Genomic DNA, 22,522 nt, shown 5'->3' with positions numbered 1-22,522 from the left:
TGGGTGCTGGATGGTTAGAATTGCAGAGTGCTTCTATAGATACCTGTTTAGAGAAGCATAGTTGTAGTATTTTGTGTATATATAATATAATGTATAATCTCCTTCAGCCCCACAACTCCCCCCGCCCCCTGAGATATCTGCGCTCCTCTAATTCTGCCCTTTTGAGGATCCCTGATTATAATCGCTCAACTTTTGGTGGCCTAGGCCCTAAGCTCTGGAATTCCCTGCCTAAACCTCTCCGCCTCGCTACCTCTCTTTAAGATGCTCCTTAAAACCTACCTCTTTGACCAAGCTTTTGGTCACCTGCCCTAATTTATCCTTATGTGGCTCGGTGTCAGATTTTTCGTCTTAAGATACTCCTGTGTAGCGCCGTGGGACGTTTTACTATGTTAAAGCCGCTAGATAAATACTACTTGTTGGGACATGTTCTGTGTCTTTAAGGTCGATTGCATTGTGTTCCTAGGGTGGAGGGCAGGACCTGGTACACATCGCACCGAGGCCGGCTATGGATTGCAGCAGCTGCCAAAAGACCTTCGTCGCAGGAAATAACCGAGATCGAAGCGACCTATAGGGCAATGTACGGCAGAGGTAAATACTTCATCAGGATTTAGACCGCCACTTTGCCTCAAAGTGCGTCCAACCATGCAAGAATGGTGATGCTGCAACGCTCACTTCGATGCATAGCATGTAAATGGGTTAGCGGGTAATCTATGTTAACCAGCTGGGCTTTAACTCTAGATTCAACTGAAGATTTGTGACATTGATAGGCTTACACTGACCATTTTATTCTACAGCTCATTCTATTTTAGAATTCAGGTTTTAAAGCCAAGTGCCATCCTGCTTAGGGTAGAACATTGAATGTGTGCCCCAGAGCATTAGCACTTTAAATCTCAGTCTAGATATAACACCCCTCTGCTCGTTGACCTACATTGGCTCTCAGTCCACCAATGCCTCGATTTAAAAATTCTCATCCATACATTCAAATCACTCCATGCCTTCACACCTCCCTACCTCTGTAACCTCCTCCATCTCTGCAACCCTCTGATCACTACATTCCTCCAATTCTGGCCTCTTGTGCATCCCCCACTTCCTTAGCACACCATCGGCGGCCGTGCCTTCAGCTGTCGAGGCTCTGAGCTCTTAAACTCTCTCCCTAAACCTCTCCGCCTCAACCTCTCTCTCCTCCTTGTAAGACGCTGCTTAAAACCTGCCTCCCTGACCAAGCATTTGGTCACCTGTCCGAATGTCGTCTTTGGCTCGGTGTTAGTTTTTGTCTGATTGCGCTCCTGCTTTACTCCACTAAAGGTGCTATATAAATGCAAGTTGTTAAGGTTGTCTGCTGCCACTGGGTGAATTTCTTAATTGGACAACTGAGGAAGCAACAGAGCTGTATCTGTGGCTAGTGAAGAATAAATAGAGAAAAGGAACTTGTATTTATATAACAACTTCTTGTATTTATATAGCACCCTATACGTAGTAAAATGCCCCAAGGCGCTGCACAGGAGTATTTAAGACACAAAATTTGACACCGAGCCACATAAGGAGAAATTAGGGCAGGTGACCAAAAGCTTGGTCAAAGAGATAGATAGGCTTTAAGGAGCGTCTTAAAGGAGGAGAGAGAGGTAGAGAGGTTTAGGGAAGGAATTCCAGAGCTTAGGGCCTAGGCAGCAGAAGGCACGGCCACCAAAGGTTGAGCGATTATAATCAGGAATGCTCAAGAGGGCAGAATTAGAGGAGCGCAGATATCTCCGGGTGTGGGGGGGTTGTGGGGCTGGAGGAGATTACAGAGATAGGGAGGGGCGAGCCCATGGAAGGATTTGAAAACAAGGATGAGAATTTTGAAATCGAGGCGCTGCTTAACTGGGAGCCAATGTAGGTCAGCGAGCACAGGGGTGATGGGCGAACGGGACTTGGTGCGAGTTAGGACACGGGCAGCCGAGTTTTGGATGACCTCAAGTTTATGTAGGGTGTAATGTGGGAGGTCAGCCAGGAGTGCGTTGGAATAGTCAAGTCTAGAGGTAACAAAGGCATGGATGAGGGTTTCAGCAGCGGATGAGCTGAGGCAAGGGTGATGGCGGATGAGCTGAGGCAAGGGCGATGTTACGTAGGTGGAAATAGGCGGTCTTCGTTATGTTGCGGATATGTGGTCGGCAAATATGACACCAAGGTTGCAAACAGTGGTTCAGCCTCAGACAGATGTTAGGGAGAGGGATGCAGTCCGTGGCTAGGGAACGGAGTTTGTGGCAGGGACCGAAAACAATGGCTTCGGTCTTCCCAATATTTAATTGGTGAAAATTTCTGCTCATCCAGAACTGGATGCCGGACCAACAGTCTGACAATTTAGAGACTGCGGAGGTGGTCGAGAGAAGTTGTAGTGAGGTAGAGCTGGGTGTCGTCAGCGTACATGTGGAAACTGATGCTGTGTGTTCGGATGATGTCACCAAGGGGCAACATGTAGATGAGAAATAGGAGGGGCCAAGGATAGATCCTGGGGGGACAGCAGAGGTAACGGTGCAGAGCGGGAAGAGAAGCTGTTGCAGGTGATTCTCTGGCTACGATTAGATAGGTAAGAATGGAACCAGGCGAGTGCAGTCCCACCCAGCTGGACGACGGTATATGGCACCTTTCATAGTCTTGGGAAGTCCCAGAGGAACATAGGAACGGGAGTCGGCCATTCACCCATCCGACTCGATCATGGCTGATCTGTACCTCAACTTCACCTCCATACTCTTGCCTAACAAAAATCAGTGAATCTCAGTCTTGAAAATTTCAATTTGACTCGGATTGTGCAGCCTTTTGGGAGAACAAGTTCCTGATTTCCACGACCCTTTGTGTGGGGTGGGGGGGGTGGAAATGCTTCCTGATTTCACTCCTAAATGGCCTGGCTTTAATTTAAAGATTATGCCCCTTTGTTCTGGATTACCTCACCAGAGGAAATAGTTTCTCTCTGGCTACCCTGCCGAATCCCTTTATCATTTTAAACACCTCGATTAGATCACTCCTCAACCTTCTGGCGCTTTACAGCCATGAAGTGTATTTTAGGCGTAGTCACTGTTGCAATATAGGCAAGTAAGCTTCTGGTCACCAGCAACAGAACGACACAGACCGTGTGGCGAAAGACCGTGTCATCCACCCTGCCTGTAAGGTGGGGCCTGGGGGGTGGGGGGAGGACACTGCCACGTGCTTACACACATGGACAGCATGTAAGTGGTGGGATGAAGGAGGAGAATAAGTGCTGTGTAGATGGGACTGGAGAAGGACTTCATTTCATTTCCTGCCACCTCAGCTAGTCCATGACCGTGTTCGATCCAGATTATAAGTGACAACCTTATTTAAGCAGCAAAATGCTCTAACAGATAAGGGATGGCAGCGAAGTTAATTGACTTCTGAAAGAGATAACCGCACATAAAGATTTTTCTGTTTTGTCAGCAGTTCCAGTCACTCTGTTCGGACAGCCCTTGTAACGTGGAGCGATAAATGACCGTTCTCCAATAGCTTAACCACTTCACTGATTTGGTGTCGCAATAATTCAAGGTTACCATGCTCCAGAGGGGAATTTGTTCTATCGCAGCTTGTCAGCCAACATTGGCGAATTTAGAGACTAGATTTAGTGGGCTAAATCACTCTTAAATTTTAGTCACTTGTTTTCACATCTAGGCTGACAGTCCAGCGCAGTACTGAAGAAGCCCTGCACTGTCTGAGGTGTCGTCTTTCAGATGAGACATAAAACCCAGGCCCCCCTCTGCCCTCTCAGGAGGATGGTAAAGATCCCACGGCATTTTTATTTTGCAGAGGAGCAGCAGGGGTGTTATTCCCGGTGTCCTGCCCAATTTTTATCCCTCAACCAACATCACTAAAACATATTATTTGGTCATTATCACACTGTTGTTAGTGGGATCTTTCTGTGGGCAAATTGCTGCCACGTTTCTGACATTGCAACAGCGCCTACACTTCAAAAAGTACTCCATTGGCTGTAAAGCGCTTTGGGATGTCTGGTACTTCATGGGGACATCCTGGGGTTGTGAAAGGCGCTATATAAATGCAAGTTCTTTCTTTAGAATTAGAAGTAGAATTGCGAAAAGCGTTTGTATCTTCATTAGGTCCAGAAATTGACCAGAAAGTTGACTCTCCCATCCAATCAGGACCGTGGCATTGCCCGAAATGTGAAACACACCCAGTATCCAAGTGATTTCTGATGAAAGCTTCCTGCTTCAAGGAAAGGTTTTCCATCGGTCAAGGGAAGCATGTGCTTGCAGGGGAACTTTAAAGTTAAGCCAATTGGTTGATTACTGGTCCAGCAGATGCGCATGTTGACAATGAAGAATCGTCTTTGTGTGTGCTGTATCTTTAATTCATTGTCCACGGAATTGTTCAGACAAAAGCAAGTGGATGGACATGGGTATAAATTTTTTATTATAGATTTTCATGCACTCATTCTGATAGGACAAGGGTATTTTGCTCTTTCGCTTTCAAACTTAACCCTACTGTAGATCACCTTTTGCTGTTTTGTCTCCCGATATCCTCTGTCTCCCACTCCCACACCCCATATGCCCAGCAGTGTGCCCAGGACTCCCACAGTCCATTCACCCTGCCATTGACCTCTCCCAATGGTGTCCTCCTCCCTCCAATCCTGGCCACAATCACCAGCAGTTTCTGCAATCACTCTGAAGCCCCATGGCCTGAGGGAATATTCAGTTCGATCTACGAGTAAGAGGAAAATGTTTTTTAAAATCTACTAACTTGCTTCAACCCATTCCCCCTCCCCACACACACATGGCAATAGTAGTTTTATTTGTAGTGCCTGTGCTGAGGGTATTAGGTGGTGCATACTTGTGTAAACAATCGCTGTCCTTTCAAAGGGCTCATAGAATCATACAGCACAGAAGGTGGCTATTCGGCCCGTCGTGCCTGTGCCGGCTCTTTGGAAGAGCTATCCAATTAGCCCCACTCCCCCGCTCTTTCCCATAGCCCTGCAAATGATTCCTTTTTAAGTATTTATCCAATTTCCTTTTGAAAGTTACTATTGAATCATCTTCCACCACCCTTTCCGGCAATGTATTTCAGATCATAACATACTGTGTGTGGTGGGGGGGGGGGGGACAATTCTCCTCATCTTTTTTTTCCCCCCCTTCACCAGTTATGTTAAATCTGTGTCCTCTGGTTATCAACCCACTTGTCAGTGGGTACAGTTCCTCCCTATCCACTCAATCAAAACCCCCTCATAATAAATTGATACTTAAAACTGATATAACTGGAGAATATTTCATGTACTCACTGTGGAGTGTGCAAATCTGATTCAAAATGGCCCATCAAATACTTTATGAATCCTCTTTTGTACAGACCAGGACATAAAAGTCAAGGAACATGGCCATTTGGGCAGACAAGCCAGTTGATAAACATCCACAACAAGGCAGCAACGAGTAGTGGATTGGGATGATAATTTCCCCCTTATTAACTGAACTGCCCTGAAGGTGGCAGGACATATTGAGAGAGTGGTTAGCAAAGCATATGGAATCTTGGGCTTCATAAATAGAGGTATTGAGTACAAAAGCAGAGAAATTATACTGAACCTTTATAAAGCGCTGGTTAGGCCACAACTGGAGTATTGTGTCCAGTTCTGGTCACCACAATTCAGGAAGGATGTGAAGGCCCTTGAGAGGGTGCAGAGGAGATTTACCAGAATGGTTCCGGGGATGGGGGATCTTAGCTACAAGGACAGGTTGGAGAAGCTGGATTTGTTTTCATTAGAGCAAAGGAGGTTGAGGGGTGATTTGATAGAGGTGTACAAGATTATGACGGGTTTGGATAGGCTAGACGGGGAAAGACTGTTCCCACTAGTTGATGGTACAAGGACTAGGGGACACAGATTTAAGGTTTTGGGCAAGAGATACAGGGGGGACGTGAGGAAAAACTTTTTTACGCAGCGAGTGGTGAGGACCTGGAACTCGCTGCCAACGGAAGTGGTGGAAGCGGAGACACTCAATGTTTTCAAGGGGAGACTGGATAGGCACTTGAGGGAAATAAACTTGCAGGGCTACGGGGATAGAGCGGGGGAATGGGACTGACTGGATTGCTCTACACAGAGCCGGCACGGACTCGATGGGCCAAATGGCCTCCTGTGCTGTTATGACTCTGATAGCCCCAACCTAACAGTTGGTGGCAACCTCAGCCCATACCGACTGTAGTAAACTCAACTTGTTACCGTGATTGGAGCTTTGTGCTGTTTGCTGCCGTTGCCAGTGGGAGCTGGGGTGCATTGATGGTTGGGGCAGGGAGCAGTGGGAACTGGATGGTCAGTGATTTAGGAAGTGACGTGGACTTGTAGTCCAGCCACTTGGAGATCGAGGAGGGTCTCAACCTGTGTGTGACTCGGGCAAGCGAAATGCAAGGCTGCAGGCAGCATTGGCCTGTAAACAATGATATTAAGTACACCCAAGCCAAACCAAATTTACTTATGGAAAAATTAAACTTAAAAAAAAAATATTCATCCACTTTCTGAAATTTAATCCTAACTAGCCTTGTGACATCAATACATGGTCACATGGTTTGAAGGGACAAATCAGACAGCCAGAAAAGAGGTGGGCACACAGGCGCGGGATTTTGTGTTAGTTTGGATATGTGTGAAACATAGAAACATAGAAGATAGGAGCAGGAGTAGGCCATTCGGCCCCTCGAGCCTGCTCCGCCATTCAACGTGATCATGGCTGATCATCCAAATTCAGTACCCGGTCCCTGCTTTCTCCCCATATCCCTTGATCCCTTTAGCCTTAAGAAATATATCCAACTCCTTCTTGAATATATTTAATGAATTGGCCTCCACTGCCTTCTGTGGTAGAGAATTCCACAGGTTCACCACTCTCTGGGTGAAGAAATTCCTCCTCATCTCAGTCCTAAATGGCTTACCCCTTATCCTTAGACTGTGACCCCTGGCTCTGGACTCCCCCGCCATCGGGAACATCCTTCCTGCATCTAGTCTGTCCAGTCCTGTCAGAATTTTATAAGTTTCAATGAGCGTGTGTGTGAGACGAAGCGAGTGTCCAACCGGCTCCCAGCTCACCTGTGCTGTTGGACACCTGCCACACCGAGGTGATTTGGGCATCACCTCCCTCCACTGTAGCACTGTTTTCCCTATGATGAGGCTGAGCTCAGGGTCCTGTTGATTTTGGTACAGACCCACTCTGCTCTTGGTGGGGGCTCCAAAGCACGTTGTCTCTCCATCTTGCCAAATCCCGTATATATTTTACAGGAAATTTCTGCCTTTTCACTTTTTTTAAGGAAGTGTGCACGGGGTGTTGGGCAACTTAACTGGACCAGCCATATAAATACTGTGGCAGCAAGAGCAGGTCAGAGGTTGGGTATTCTGCAATGAGTGTCTCGCCTCCTGACTTCCCCAAAGCCTTTCCACCATCTACAAGGCACACGTCAGGAGTGTGATGGAATACTCTCCACTTGCCTGGATGAGTGCAGCTCCAACAACACTCGAGAAGCTCGACACCATCCAGGACAAAGCAGCCCGCTTGATTGGCACCCCATCCACCACCTTAAACATTCACTCCCTCCACCACCGACCGGTGTACTGTGACTGCAGTGTGTACCATCGACAAGATGCACTGCAGCAACTCGCCAAGGCTTCTTCGGCAGCACCTCCCAAACCCGCGACCTCTTCCACCTAGAAGGACAAGGGCAGCAGGTGCATGGGAACACCACCACCGCCAAGTTCCCCTCCAAGTCACACACCATCCTGACTTAGAAATATATCGCCGATCCTTCATCGTCGCTGGGTCAAAATCCTGGAACTCCCTCCCTAACAGCACTGGAAGTACCTTCACCCCACAGACTGCAGCGGTTCAAGAAGGCGGCTTACCACCACCTTCTCGAGGGCAATTAGGGATGGGCAATAAATGCTGGCTTTGCCAGCGATGCCCACATCCCATAAAAACAAATTTAAAAAAAAGATGCGTCCTCTTCGTTGTGAATTTGGAGGGACAATAAAAAGTGAGGTTTGACTGAACCTTTTTGAGGATTGCTGCAATGTTGCTGCACTCCATCCTAAAGTAATAAATGTCCTCGTTAAACCTAATGCGGCCCCATGAAAAATGGCTGTAAGAGTCTGTCTGCTTCTGATGTCTCGCATCTGCCTTCTTAAATTGGTTTATTAAAAAGAAATGCCAAGAAACTGCTCATGGTAGCTTTTAAACTTCCTTTGCCTTTCACAGATGTTGAATTTCCCAGGGACTACCCGACTGGCTGCCTGCTGGGCTGTGTGGATGTGACAGACTGTGTGTCTCAAGAGCAGTACAATGAACAGGTAAGCACGAGTGCTACCAATAGTCTTGCAGCCATGTCACAATTCACAATTCAAATCGCTTTATTGGCATGATAAGTTACATCTTATGTTGCCAAAGCATCAAAATACATTTATGGTTTACCACATAAACGCAGTTCTATTCATACAGTGTATAAACAGGTATATCCCTGAGTGTATAAATATACATTCGCATTGTTTATATATATTCTTTTCTTAGTTTACTGGTTGGCTCTCTGTTCATGGCAAGCTGTAACATAGCGTGCCGCCAGTGTTATACAGCTTCTCTCCTCTCCCAGTAGGAATGGGAGTTTTTGGTTGTCATTCAGATTTCTGAAATCAGGGCATATTTGTGAGAATTTTTGGTAGAAATTCTCCCTGATGCCCTGATATTTTCCACAAGCTGTGAGGAAGTGCATCTCTGTCTCCACCACTCCCTGACATGTCCCTCCCCAGCCCTAATATATGTCGAGCAGTATGTGCAGAGGGTGCACCTTTTTATAATGGCTTTCATAGTGCATAGAGCTTGTCTGTCTGATTTCACAGTACACCGTGGCCCGGATTTTGGCAGTGGTAATGACGGCGATACTGTCGGCGTTGGCCGTCATTACTCCTCTGAAGGTGACCGCAACTTCTGGAGTCTGCGCACGTGCAGATAAACGCGGAAATCCAGAAGTTGCTGTCAATCATTCCCTGCTGCTCCACAAGTTGCGCTGTGGAACTCCCCAGAGCCGGCAATCAATTCAAGTCACAGTTCCAGACGAAAACGTCCCCCATTATGCTGGAATATCGCTGTCAAACCCCCTCCCCCCGCCCCCCCTGAAAAAGTTAAGCCTTGTTGAAAGAGCTCTATCTGTTTTTAACAGCGTATTGTCATCTGAACAACTATTTTGGCCCTGAAAAACTAATTTTATATTTGTGGAATGTCAAATTTTTCCAGTAAAATGATCAGAATTACAGGAAACTTTTTTTATCCGGCACTGACGGGACCGGCGTGGTGCCGGTTAATCAAAAAGTCCGGATTACAGAGAGGTATACTTACTAAGGTACGAGAGCCCCGTACACGGCCGCAGATCCAGGCGTCCCTGTTGCATGGCAACAGGTGCAGGAACCCCGGCTACACGGCCACAGATCCAGGAACCCCGGTTACACGGCCACTAATATGAAGTAAAACTTCCCTGAACCTACTCCTGAATTTTGCCGGTTAAGAGAGATTTCCGGTTATTTAGGTGCCGGTAAAAAGAGTTTCCTGTACATGGCTTTTAATATTTTTTAAAGGTTGTTTCTGAGATTTCAGCTTCTACCTTAATCCCCTATGTATGTCCCAATCTTTATTTCGCACTCTGTAAAATTTATAAAAAGTAAATTATAATCTGTGCATTTTATTTCCTGGTTTGCTGTCTTGTGAGAATTCTTCAATGTGATTATTGCTTAGCCTGCTTGATGACATCACTGTTGCTGGACGCTAAATATTCGCTTCATCTGGTGCCAGATTCAAACCAAGGTCGGGGAGAGCTGAAATTCACGCCACAGCGATTGCTAGATCTTTGTGGGCAGCTTTCTTCGAGGTCAGCGGCGAGCGCTGTCGCTCCGCTGCTGACGGCAAATTCCGGGCTGTTATTTTATGGTAGTTGTATCATTTTTGCTTTCCTTATCTCCTCTCTCGAAGGTGGCTGCTCGCTCTCAGAGTTCTCCTTGCACCAGCAGCCCCCTGGTAGTTTGCCCATGTGCCTTTCTTCGTGAGTGAGCCCTGTGAATGTACCACTGAAATGCAGGAGCGGTTAGCTTGATTGTGAATAGCGACAGGAACAAATTGCCCTGTTGTACATTCTGTGCAGCAGACAGGTTGTCCCCGGATTGGTCGAACGCATCACCATCAGTCAGCCTTTCTTTGTTTTTGCTCCTTTAATCAAACATTTTTTTTGGAGCCTTTTTAACTTGTAAAGTTCAGCTGTGACAAAGTGCTAGTTTGGCAGGACATTTCAGTTCATACGTCAGGATCGTGCTTGGGTCAGGATTTCTATAGACTGTGTATAAATGGATTGTTTTGCTTTTTCTACATTACAACAGTGACCACACTTCAAAAGTACTTCACTGCTGTAAAGCGCTTTGGGACGTCCTGAGGCTGTGAAAGGCGCTATAGAAATGCAAGCCTTTTTGTACTTCAGCCTAGTTTAATTATTCATATAGAAACTAAAAGTACAGAGTGCTGTATGGTGCAGGGCTGTTTTGAATTCATAGGATTACATAGGATATCCGGCACAGAAACAGGCCATTCGGCCCATCCAGTCCATGCCGGTGTTTATGCTCCACTCGAGCCTCCTCCCGTCTTTCCTCATCTAAATCTATCAGCGTAACCCTCTATTCCCTTCTCCCTCATATGCTTGTCCAGCCTCCCCTTAAATACATCTATACTATTTGCCTCAACCACTCCCTGTGGCAGCAAGTTCCACATTCTCACCGCTCTCTGGGTAAAGAAGTTTCTTCTGAATTCCCTATTCCATTTCTTGGTGATTATCTTGTAATGATGGCCTCTCATTTTGCTCTTCCCCATAAGTGGAAATACTCTCTCTGTGTCTACTCTATCAAAACCTTTCATGATTTTAAAGAACTCTATTAGGTCACCCCTCAGCCTTCTCTTTTCAAGAGGAAAGAGACCCAGCCTGTTCATCCTTTCCTGATATGTAGACCCTCACCTTTCTGGTATCATCCTTGTAAAAAAAAAAAAAAAGTTGCACCTTCTCCAGTGCCTCTATATCCTTTTTATAATATTCCCTGAGCATGACATTCATGCAAATGATTAGCCTAATATTTTGCAGCCTTTAGGCAATTGATTGACCATATACAGAATGCTGGACTTCAAACAAGAATGACTTGAGGAATGGACAAACTCTGGCAGTCACATGACGCATCTCTCCCTGTTGCTTCTAGGCAAACAACAACAACTTGCATTTATATAGAGCCTTGAATGTAGTAAAAGTGTCCCAATGCGCTTGTTCTAGATTCATTGCAGTGCAAGTCACTCCAAGTACGCCACACAAATCCATGTAAACAACTAGGACACAGGCAAAACTAATATGGTGAACAGGTGAGGGCCTGAAGTGAGTGAGAATCAAGATCCAGTATTTAAATTTTCTTTATCACATGCCCCCTAGGAATGCTTTATGTCGTTCAGTGTCGACCTTGGCTCCGTGTTTGCATTCTCCCCTCCGAGTCAGAAAGTTATGGGTTCAAACCCCACTCTGGAGCCATGAGCACATCATTTAGGCTGATACTTCAGTGCAATTCTGAGGGAGTGCCAGCTTTTGGATAAACCAAGGTCCTGTCTGCCCCTGGGGTAGATGTAAAAGATCCCACGGCACTATTTGAAGAAGAGGGAGTTTTCCCATGTGTCCTGGGGCCAATATTTATCCCTCAAACAACATCACTAAAACAAATTACCTGGTCATTTATCTTATTTCTGTTTGTCGGACCTTGCTGTGTGCAAATTGGCTGCCGTGTTTGTCTGCATTATAATTGTGATTACACTTCAAAAGTACTTCATTGGCTATAAGGTGCTTTAGGACGTCCTGAGGACTTGATAAACGCTATCCATGTTCCCGCTAAGGTACACGCGCGCATGACCACAATAATCGCGCAGGCCGCTCACCGGCTTTTACATTGTAAATACCGCACATGCGCAGAAATTTAAAGGGGCCGCGCATTGAAAGAAACCGGCTGCTCAGAACAAAGCGCAGCTTAGCGGGAACATCGGACACTATATAAAATACAAGCTTATTCTTTTCTTTCAAAGGCCCGTTTTACTGAGCGAAAGCGTCAACATTGTCCTTTTTAAGGACGACTCCCCATGTTCAAATTCAGCATCTTTGACAGCCTAAACCTGTAGAATAATTTCTCCCTGGCTGCCTGCGAGGGCCTGAAACCTGCTGGGGCGTTCTCTATACAGCATCGAGCGACTGTGAGCTAACGGAACAAACCTCTCCATAATTTGCTGCTAATTGGTATTGATGGGCAATCTCGCAGATCATCATTGGCAATTACCAGCTCCTCCACCAGCAATCCTTCCAACCTCTACACATCAATGGCCAAGATAATGCTGAATAATGGGCAGCTTGTAACTGCCGACTGCTGCTACTGGGAAAGAGATTAGAACTGCCCAGGTTCCTTTCATTTGGGACTACCACAGCTGCAGAGAGATGTTTAATTTCATCAGCAACATTTCAATTCTCCAGCCTCGATGTAAATTTAGATCCTAGAGTTATTATGACCCATTGTGGTATGGCACCTAACCCTTCCAGTATGGTTAAACTAATGTAATAGAGGTTTGCTATAGTCCTGCACTGTGTCATATTTGATGCCTTTTACACACCATCAACAACAATACCTTGCATTTATATAGCACCTTTTAACGTGGAAAAATGCCCCGAGACAATTTTAGGATGGGAAGGGTCACCAACGAGGTAGGATTTAAGGAGGAGAGAGAAGTGGGGGGGGGTTTGGAAGGGATCGCCAGAATGTACGACCCAGACGGCTGAAGGCATGGCTGGCAAAGGTGGGGCTAAGGGAGGAGGTTGCATTGGAGGAACGGAGCACTCTGAGAGGGGTGTACGGCTGAAAGAGAAGACAGTGAGGGATGACGCCATGAAGGGGTTTGAAGATGAGGATTAGAATTTTTAAATTGAAGGCACTGGGGGACCGGGAGCTAATGTAGATCAGCAAGGCGTGATGGTGAGCAGGCCTTGCTGCAGGACAGGATATGGGTAGCAGTGTTTTGGATGAGCTGAAGTTTATGGAGGATGCGAGGCCGGCCAGGAGAGTATTAAAATCGTCGAGTTTAGAGAGGACCAGGACATGGATGAGGGTTTAGGTGGCAGACGGGCTGAGGCAGGGGAGGAGGCGAGCGATGTTACGGAAGTGGAAGTAGGCGGCTTTTGTGATGGAGAACGCACGAGGTTGGAAGCTCCACTTGAGGTCTAATGGAGCGCAGAGATTGCGACAGACGATTGCCAGGGAGGAGGAGGATAACTGTGGAGTAAACTATCAACAGCTGCAGAGAGGACGAGGACGAGGAGAGTTAATGCACCATGGTCACCGGCGGAGGATGTCATTTGTGACTTGGGTTTGGGCTGTTTTAGTGCTGTGGCAGGGATGGAAATCTGATTGAAGAGATTCAAACGTGGATTTTCAGGAAAGATGGGCAATGATTTGGGAGGATGTACCCATTTTTTAAAGAGGGGCTGATGATGGCAGTTTTGAATGGAAGGGAGAAAGTACTTGAGAAGAAGAGCCATGTACAATGTCAGTTCACATGGTGAGGAAGGGAAGCTGAGAGGAAGTAGAGGAAGACACTGCTTCAAGGTTAGGGCAGGGAGAGGTTTGGTGAGGTTAGGCTAGGGGGAAGCAACAGAGGCAGCTCCACAGTCTTAATCTTCGTGACAAGTCGTTGAGCTCCTCGCACTTGTTGGTGGAGGGGGCGGGAAGAGTGGTTTAAGGAGATGGTTAGTTGTGAAGAAAAGAAGCCGGGGTTATCTTTTCTCTCTGGGATGATCCATGGCCAATAGGCCTACACTCTTTGGAATTTAGAAGAATGAGAGGAGATCTCATTGAAACATTCAAGATTCTGAGGGGGATTGACAGGGTAGATGCTGAGAGTTTCTTTCCCCTGGCTGGAGAGTTCAGAACTAGGGGGCATAGTCTCAGGATAAGGGGTCGGCCTTTTAAGACCGAGCCGAGGTGGAACTTCTTCACTCAGAGGGTTGTGAATCTTTGGAATTCTCTGCCCCAAAGGGCTGTGGAGGCTCAGTTGTTGAGTATGTTCAAGGCTGAGATCGATAGATTTTTGGAATCTAGGGATATGGGAATAGGGCGGGAAAGTAGTGACGAGGTCGTAGATCAGCCATGATCTTATTGAATGGCGGAGCAGGCTCGAGGGACCGTATGGCCTACTCCTGCTCCTATTTCTTATGTTCTTATGGGGTGGTAGGAGGTTTAGGCAGAAGAGAGACCCATTAGCGATGATGTGATCCAGCTAGATCTAATGATGCATGGCGAAATTAGTTGTGCGCCAGATACAGGTAGACTACCCTTTATCCGGACTTCCGAAAACCGAAACCCTCTAAAAACCAAAGGTTTTTTCGGTCAGCGTAAGTCGTGCGCACGACATGACCAGAGTGGCGCACGACTTACAGGCCTAGCCAGATAAGGGATAGTGTAGCATTTTTCCGCACTTCTGAAAACCGAAATCTTTATCCGCACATCCGAAACCAGAAAACCTCTGAAAGCCGAAAGTGGAGCAAAGCATGACTTCTGAAAACCGAAATGCGCACGACCACGACCCCCGCCGACCCCCATCCCCGACCCCCCGGCCGAACCCGACCCCCACCGACCCCCGACCCCCGACCCCCCCCCCCGCCGTACCCCACCCCCGCCGAACCCCACCCAATTTCGGATAAGAGATAGTGTACCATCCTTTATCCGCACATCCGAAACCAGAAAACCTCTGAAAGCCGAAAGTGGCGCAAAGCATGACCCGACGCTGCCGATGCTTGACCCACGCAGGTGTTATGCTGCTCTGTGTGATATTTGCAGCTCTCTTAGATATTTGCAGCTCTCTTAGATATTTGCAGCTCTCTTAGATATTTGCTGGCTTTTAACAATTTGTGAAAATGCTAAAAAGCACTGCAGATACCCCAATGGGTAACAGTGAGAAGCAGAGAAGGAAGCATCGCTCATTATCGATATCGCAGAAAGTGGAGTTATTGTAGAAGCTTGATCGTGGTGTGTCTGTGCGACATCTTACTGAAGAATATGGTGTGGGAAGTACCACCGTATATGACTTAAAGAAACAGAAAGACAAGTTGTTGAAATTTTACACTGACAGTGATGACCATAAACTAATGAAAATTAGGAAAACATTGCATAGGGCAAAAAATGAAGATCTTGACCGTGTGCTGATTGAGTGGATTCGACAACGCCGAGGTGAACGTGTGCCACTGACTGGTTTGATGGTCGTGAAGCAAGCTAGAATATACCATGAAGAACTGAACATTGAAGTTGAGTGTGAATATTCAGAAGGTTGGCTGCATAAATTTAAGAAGCGTCATGGTATAAGATATCTGAAAATCTGTGGTGAAAAAGCTTCTGCTGATCATGAAGCAGCTGAAAATTACATAGATGAGTTTGCAAAAATAATATCGGATGAAAACCTCGGTCCTGAACAAATTTACAATGCTGATGAAACAGCTCTGTTCTGGCGCTACGTTCCTAGAAAAACATTAGCAACGGCTGATGAGAGTGCACCAGCAGGTTTTAAGGATGCTAAGGACAGGTTGACTGTTCTTGGGTGTGCCAATGCTGCAGGCACACACAAGTTAAAGTTGGTAGTGATTGGAAAAAGCCAACATCCGAGATGTTTGAAAGGTGTATGCAATTTACCTGTGCATTATTATGCGAGCAGGAAAGCATGGGTAACCAGAGGAATATTTTCTCACTGGTTCAATAACCGCTTCGTACCAGCGACACGAGCTCATTGCAGGCAAGTTGGACTGGAAGAAAACTGCAAAATTTTATTGTTCCTGGACAACTGCTCCGCACATCCCCCTCCTGAACTTCTTGTGAAAAGTTATGTTTTCGGCATTAACTTTCCCCCTAATGTGACATCTTTAATACAGCCTTGTGACCAAGGAATTTTACGCTCCATGAAGAGCAAGTATAAAGACGTTTTTTTGAACTCTATGCTTGATGCAATCAACAGAGGCGAAGGAATCCAAAGCTTCCTGAAAGAATTCAATGTTAAGGATGCCATTTATGCAGTTGCTAATGCTTGGAACGATGTTGACAAACCGACATTAAAAAGTGCTTGGCACAGACTTTGGCCTTCAACGATGTTTCATGAAGATGGACCTGCAGATGACGAGTTTGAAGGATTTCCTGTCAGTCAGGAGAAGATGATGATATCAAACCTCCTCACTTACGCCAAAGGTTTATCATCCGAAAGTGTAAATACGTTAGAGGAAGCTGACATCGAAGAAGTGCTGAACATTGACAATGATGCACCTGTTGTGAATTCGTTGAGTGATGGGGAAATTGCTGAAATGGTGTTAAATAAAGACAAGCATGAGGACAGTAGTGATGATGATGATGACATTGTGAACACAGGTGAAAAAATCCCCATAGATGATATGGTGACAATGTGTGATCAGTTAATTGCTGGCCTTGAAAAACGTGCATTTATCAGTGAGCAAGAGATTATGCAAGTTTACTCAATTAAAGAGAGACTGCTTAGACAGAAACCAATGTTAATGAGACAGATGACACTGGAAGAAGTCTTTAAAAAGGCCGTCTGTCGTAGTCATGCTTCATCACTTGAGAATCCTGTTCCTGGCCCATCTTCAGATGTCCAACTCCAACCTGATGACAATGATGACAACACTGATGTACCATCTTCTCCAAGATCCTCAAGCCAGATGTAATGTACCTTTATTGCATGTTTATGTACAGGTATTTAGCTTAGTTTGTACCTGTACATGTTTGAAGTTTTACTGAATGTTTTCCTTACAAATAAACTGTACTACAGTATTTATCCTTGTAACTACAGTATTTATAGTCGTTATTTTCGGATAAGGGATAGTGTATCCTTTATCCGCACTCCCGAAAACTGAATTACCTCTGAAAACCGAAGTGTTTTCGCGCACCTTCCGAAAACCGAAATTTTCCTAAAACCGAAACACGGCTGGTCCTGAGGTTTTCGGATAAAGGATAGTCTACCTGTACACTGAAGTCTGCACCTTTGAACTTGAGGGAGTAAAGATGTGGGCCGTGCCAAGGGAACGTCCTGGAGAGAGAAAAGGGGTTACCGGGGGCAAGGGTGTCAAACGTAGACATGAGAAGTGGTTCGGCAGATCATTGGCTGCAGAAATATTGTCCCAGATATTCCGATCGCAGATCTCCCGCAGGCAGAGGACTGCGATCTGGAAAAATCTGCACCCTTACCTCAGGGCTCCTGGGAGGCGTACAATTCCGGTGCTGGGCCTCTCCAAACTGCCGGTGCGCAGGGCCCACGTATCCCAGAGGCGCAGGTAGTTCGCAGCGTCCTTGGGATCACGTGGACCATGGGGAGCCAATCAAAGAAGGGAATCTCCCTTCATACATTTGACAGGAAGACCTGTCAAATATATGAATGGAGATCACCCCAAAAACATAGTAAAACTTTAAATACATTTTTTTTTTAAATCACATTTTTAAAATGACTTGAAAGTCCAATAAATTAACTATTTTAAACAAAACTTTAAATTTTTGAAAAAAATAAGTTTTTTACGGGACTAAAAATAAACTCTTTTTTAAAGTATTTTTAAATGATAAATCAATGGAAATTAAAAAAAAAAAAAGCTTTTTCAACTTTTATCCTGGTAAAAGCAGGCCTTACACCTGCTTTTACCCGGTGCACGAATTGTAAGTGTTTTCTGCGGACGGAGGGTCTCCAGAAAGCGGAACTATCCGCCCACAGAGGCCCTTCTCCAGGGTAGCCGGAGGATCTGTCAAGAGCATTCTTGACAGATCAGAAATGCCGGTTTTCAGCGCATGCCTGAAACCAACATTTCCGATGTCCCTACAGGTGGGTACACAGCGCGTACCCACCCATAGGGATCGGAATATCCAGCCCATTGTGGTAATTGGAGAATCATAGTCTTGGGATTTAGAGCGTGCAGTTGTAAGTAACTGAGGGAAGAATAAGTTCGAGGAAGGAAGTGGGGTTGGAAGGGGGTAGAGGGATATGGGTAGTGAGGGCTACAAGGAGGTGGCCGCAGACGGCCTTGTCTCTGAGCAAGGCCATGAGAGTACTAATTTCCTAATGCATTGTACGGGTTTTATCAGACACAGTCAGACAAGATTTACTAATATGCGTTTTGCTTTTGTTAAATGCAAAAAGCTTAAAAGCTTTCGAAAGGAGATTGCAGTAGATTTGCTCACGAATGAGTCTGGGGAAAACAACTCGTGTTATTTTAGAAGCTTTTCTTCCAGCTGGTTGAGTAATCAAACAAATGGAGAATGATTCAGGGCCAATGAGCTAATTATTCAGCCCCAACAAATGTGGAGTAGAGCAGCTGGTCAGTGTCTTTTTGTTATGGACACAGCTTTGCTCCAGAGTAGGGCTGGGCCTTGACTCCAGGCTTTTACACTACTAGTTTACTGTCGGTGCAAAACAGGAATCGCTTTGCACCGGCAGTATAGATGCGCACTTTAAAAATAAAACTTTTCAAACAATGATTTCTAGTTTTCCTATCTTACTTCCTCTTTAGGTGACAACATCTCATTCTGGGATGTGGTCACGCAGACAGCAATTTCCCTCTGGTACCCTGTCTAAGTGACCATTTCGGAGCATGTGCAGTCTGCGCTGCTCAAACCCATCAGAGGCAAACCAGACCTATCCTCACCCAGCCTGTACGTTCCTCCAGCAGGGTTCTGTGGATACAGTCAAGAGCCAGAACTGTGGGTGCGGGCGGTTTCCCCCGAACCTTGGCCCAGAGGCACCAAGACCAAGTGTCGCTTCTTCACTAATACAAAAGCAAAATACTGCGGATGCTGGAAATCTGAAATAAAAACAGAAAATGCTGGAAATACTCAGCAGGTCAGGCAGCATCTGTGGAGAGAGAAACCGAGTCAACGTTTCGGGTCGATGACCCTTTATTCTGACGAAAGGTCATCGACCTGAAATGTTAACTCTGTTTCTCTCTCCACAGATGCTGTCTGACCTGCTGAGTATTTCCAGCATTTTCTGTTTTTATTTTGGCTCCTTCACTAGTTCCTTCATTGAGACTGCAATCTCCATACAAGGCACCTTGCTGAGTTGTCCCAACTTGGTGCCTTGTTACATGGTCCGATTAAGCCTTCGGGGGGACTTGCAAGCGGTACATGAATTGCTGCTGGAAAAGTTCAATTCTTGCATCTAAAATTGCTATCTGACTCACTCAACTATTCTATTTGCAAAAAGAGTGTGCCGCAAAACTTGAAATAATTTTTTTCAGTTTAGACAGTAATGGAATTATATTAAAAAAATGAAAAACCCAGCAATTGGACATTGGGATTATAATTCAGGAAAACTCCAGTGTGAGTGGATCAGAAGTCCTTTCACAGTCACCTTGCATCGTTCTGCAGCTAGAGGAATGGAGTTACAGGAAACTTTGTGATATCCGGCACCGACGGGACCGGCGTGTTGCCGATCTATCAAAACTGCCGGACATACAAAGTTAATGTTGAAGCATATGGAGGTTTTCATCTCCGTATCTGACAACAAACACTGTTGCTTAGCAACAGCTTCTAAAGAGTCGGCTGCAGCTGCAAGCATCTCTAGCTGAAGCTGTTGCTATAGCTACAGACCTTGCAGTGCCTGACTGAGGGGGGGAAAAAAACGAGATCTAAAAAAACTTACAGAAAACGGCTCCTGATTTTTGCCATTAGATCAAGTATTCCGGACATACAACCTCCGGATAAACCAAAGTTTCCTGTACCATGGCATGATGACTGGGAACACTCATGGTTTGCTTTGAACCTATCCCATTGTGCCCCCGGGATGAAGGAATGGCGGTTTTTGCTCTCGGTTTCTTGGCGTTGCCGTGCAGTTTCCATTTTGTTTCACGGAGGAACCAACCCCTTTTCAGGGCCTGGCCTAAACATCGATGAAGTTGCTCTGCATTATTCCCGAGTTTTTTTTCCCCTCCCGCTGCACATCCTTCATCAGCCAGTAGGGGGTGCTCACAACCTGCTGCCTGATGCTTCTGTGCTGCCTCAAATTTATATTAATGACCAAACTAAATAATGTTTAACTCTTGGTGGAACCTAAAAACTGTGAATTCGATAGATTCCAGGAACTCATTGTACTTGTAAGCACTGAAGCAAACTATTGTTTCTGTCTACATAAGTACATAAGTAGTAGGATCGAGGAGCAGGCCTTACGGCCCCTGGAGCCTGCTCCGCCATTCAATAAGATCATGGCTGATCATCGACCTCAACTCCACTTTCCCGCCCTATCTCCATATCCCTTGATTTCCCCAGAGTCCAAAAATCTATCGATCTCAGCCTTGAATATACTCAAAGACTCCGCATTCACAGCCCTCTGGGGCAGAGAATTCCAAAGATTCACCACCCTCTGAGTGAAGAAATTCCTCCTCATCTCAGTCTTAAATGGCTGACCCCTATCCTGAGACTGTGACCCCTAGTTCTAGACTCTCCAGCCAGGGGGAAACAACCTCTCAGCATCTACCCTGTCAATCCCCCTCAGAATCTTGTATGTTTCAATGAGAGATGTTAAGAGAAAGGTAATACTCTTGAGTAACTGCAAAGGTTGTTTTGTGTACATTCTGTTTCTTCTCTTTCTCACTTCACCTCCTCCTCCTCCCCCCCCCCCCCCCGCCCAAACTCCTCACTATGATGGGGTTAACCCTCCCCCCGCCCCCCCATGGCCGAATGCCTGTCAATACTCACTGGGCTTACAGATGAAGAATGGCCATTTGGATGAGCTGCCAGTTTTTTGGTACGGTTTACCAATGCTAGGTGGCGTTGCGGTACAGCTCAAGCCATCATGTAATAGAATGACTGAGCAGGTCCGAGGGGCTGAATGGCCTACTCTTCCTAGAATGACCCAGTGCGTGCAGGACTGAGCAACTATTAGGAGAATTACTGTAAAGCACGGAGTAAGTGCCACGGGCTGTGTTGGGAAGACCTGGCTCCAGCAGATTTGCTGTGATGAAACTTACTGGGACACAACCGTACTTTCCTAATGTTTAAATTGCAACCTTGGCGTCGCTCCCAGATATCTTTTAAAATCCTGTCTGTGTATTTTCCATTCTCTGTGAATGGTGGTAACACCGGAGACACTTTGTGTTCTTGCACATGTTGTACATGTGCTGAGTACGTGTTGCTGAATGCCTGGCCTCTGCAAACTGTTGACAGAAAACTGCCCTCGACTTCAGTGCAGACTGCATGAGGCAACACGGCTGATCTCCCTCTGCCTTCCTTGGCTGCCTGTGCCTGTCTGCGTTTCGTCATGTTGTTTTTGGTGCGCCAGTAGCCCAGCGTTGACTGAGGATTGTGCACTGTATCCAGGCACTGCTCAGCTGTCCGAACTGAATGTCTGTAAGCTTCTGACTTTGATAGCACTGGCTGTCTGAATGATGCATGGGCAGAATCGTCAGCTTGTTTCTTAAGCCTGTGACTTGAGATTTTATTGGGGTTGAAATTGGAGCTTTTAGTACGCGGCCCAGTTCAAGGGAATGCGGAATCGAAAAGCGTTCACAAGAGTGCAAGTAGAACAGAAAAATCAGGAGTGTGGTGGAGCTAATGATATGATGTAAAGTGCAGCTTGTGCAGCTGAGACCTGATGAGAGGGAGGGTGAGGGCACATTAGGGCCATCAGTTGGTTCAGAAAGTCTTGTGTGACAAGAGAGCTACAAAAGATGTAATGTCTCCTTTTTTTTCTCTGGAAGTGGAAATAGAAGCAGCTGCTAAATCAACGTCCTTTTGTCACCAGCTGGTTACGTTACAGCTTTTCTGCATTTGCAAAATGATTCTGGCAGCGAAGGGAATAGCTGTCAGGTTCGTGGCCGAGAATTGTGCCTCCTGCATAGCTAACGGCCACGGAGAAGGCCTCAGCCCAGCTGTTTGTCGTGGGAGGGGGTTACGCGGACAGTGAGTCGCATTGTTTCGGGAGCTTGGGGTAAATATGGGCAAGGCAGCCTGTTCACGCGCTGCTCTTATTTATAAAAAAAAACAACTTCTTAAGCTGTCACTTGGCAACAGGTAGAATTGACATCATCACAGATTTGGTGAATAGGCAGTTTTCTTAAACGCCCGTGTGTCGCCCTCCTCCTTGTATAGCTGTGCATACCCCAGTTTGTTCTTGCAGGGTGAATCTCAGAATTTTCCGCCTGCAGTTCTTGTTTACAGGGTACAGGCTAAAGCCGAATTCCAGCTTCTCCCGAGTACACTGCGGAGCGAACCTGACTCTCTCCTGTTGGCTGCCCCCGACTCAGTTGACAGTAACAATTGCACTGCGGTGTTTGCCAGCAATGAAATATTTTGTGGCACTCCTAGTTTTTCCTATTTGGACTAATGCAATTTGGCAACAAAAAAAAACTGATCATTTGGTAGGTCGGACCATTTTTCACCGTTTGAAAGATAATTCCTTTTGAATCGAAGACTTCAATTAAACGTGATACCAAA

At 46.1% G+C, this 22,522-nt stretch overlaps 1 protein-coding gene across 3 annotated transcripts in view; it reads left to right on the top strand.

Annotated features, from left to right (window-relative positions):
* The window catches only part of trip4 (thyroid hormone receptor interactor 4), a 111,054-nt gene that overhangs the window by 31,236 nt on the left and 57,296 nt on the right, over positions 1–22,522 (top strand). For 2 of the 3 annotated variants that reach the window (XM_085972146.1, XM_085972149.1), the window contains 2 exons: positions 464–588; positions 8,217–8,308. In XM_085972146.1, coding sequence (XP_085828272.1) covers positions 464–588; positions 8,217–8,308 — 217 coding nt within the window. Of the gene's footprint in view, positions 1–463; positions 589–8,216; positions 8,309–12,098; positions 14,111–22,522 lie in introns of those variants that run through there. The other variant, XM_085972147.1, reaches the window with a different exon arrangement.

Source organism: Somniosus microcephalus, chromosome 32, assembly GCF_052327205.1.
Source record: "Somniosus microcephalus isolate GS21.2 chromosome 32, FLI_Smic_1.0, whole genome shotgun sequence".
NCBI classification, from domain to species: Eukaryota; Metazoa; Chordata; class Chondrichthyes; order Squaliformes; family Somniosidae; genus Somniosus; species Somniosus microcephalus.
Note: the sequence above shows the minus strand (reverse complement) of the source record. Positions and strands in the feature narration are given on the sequence as shown.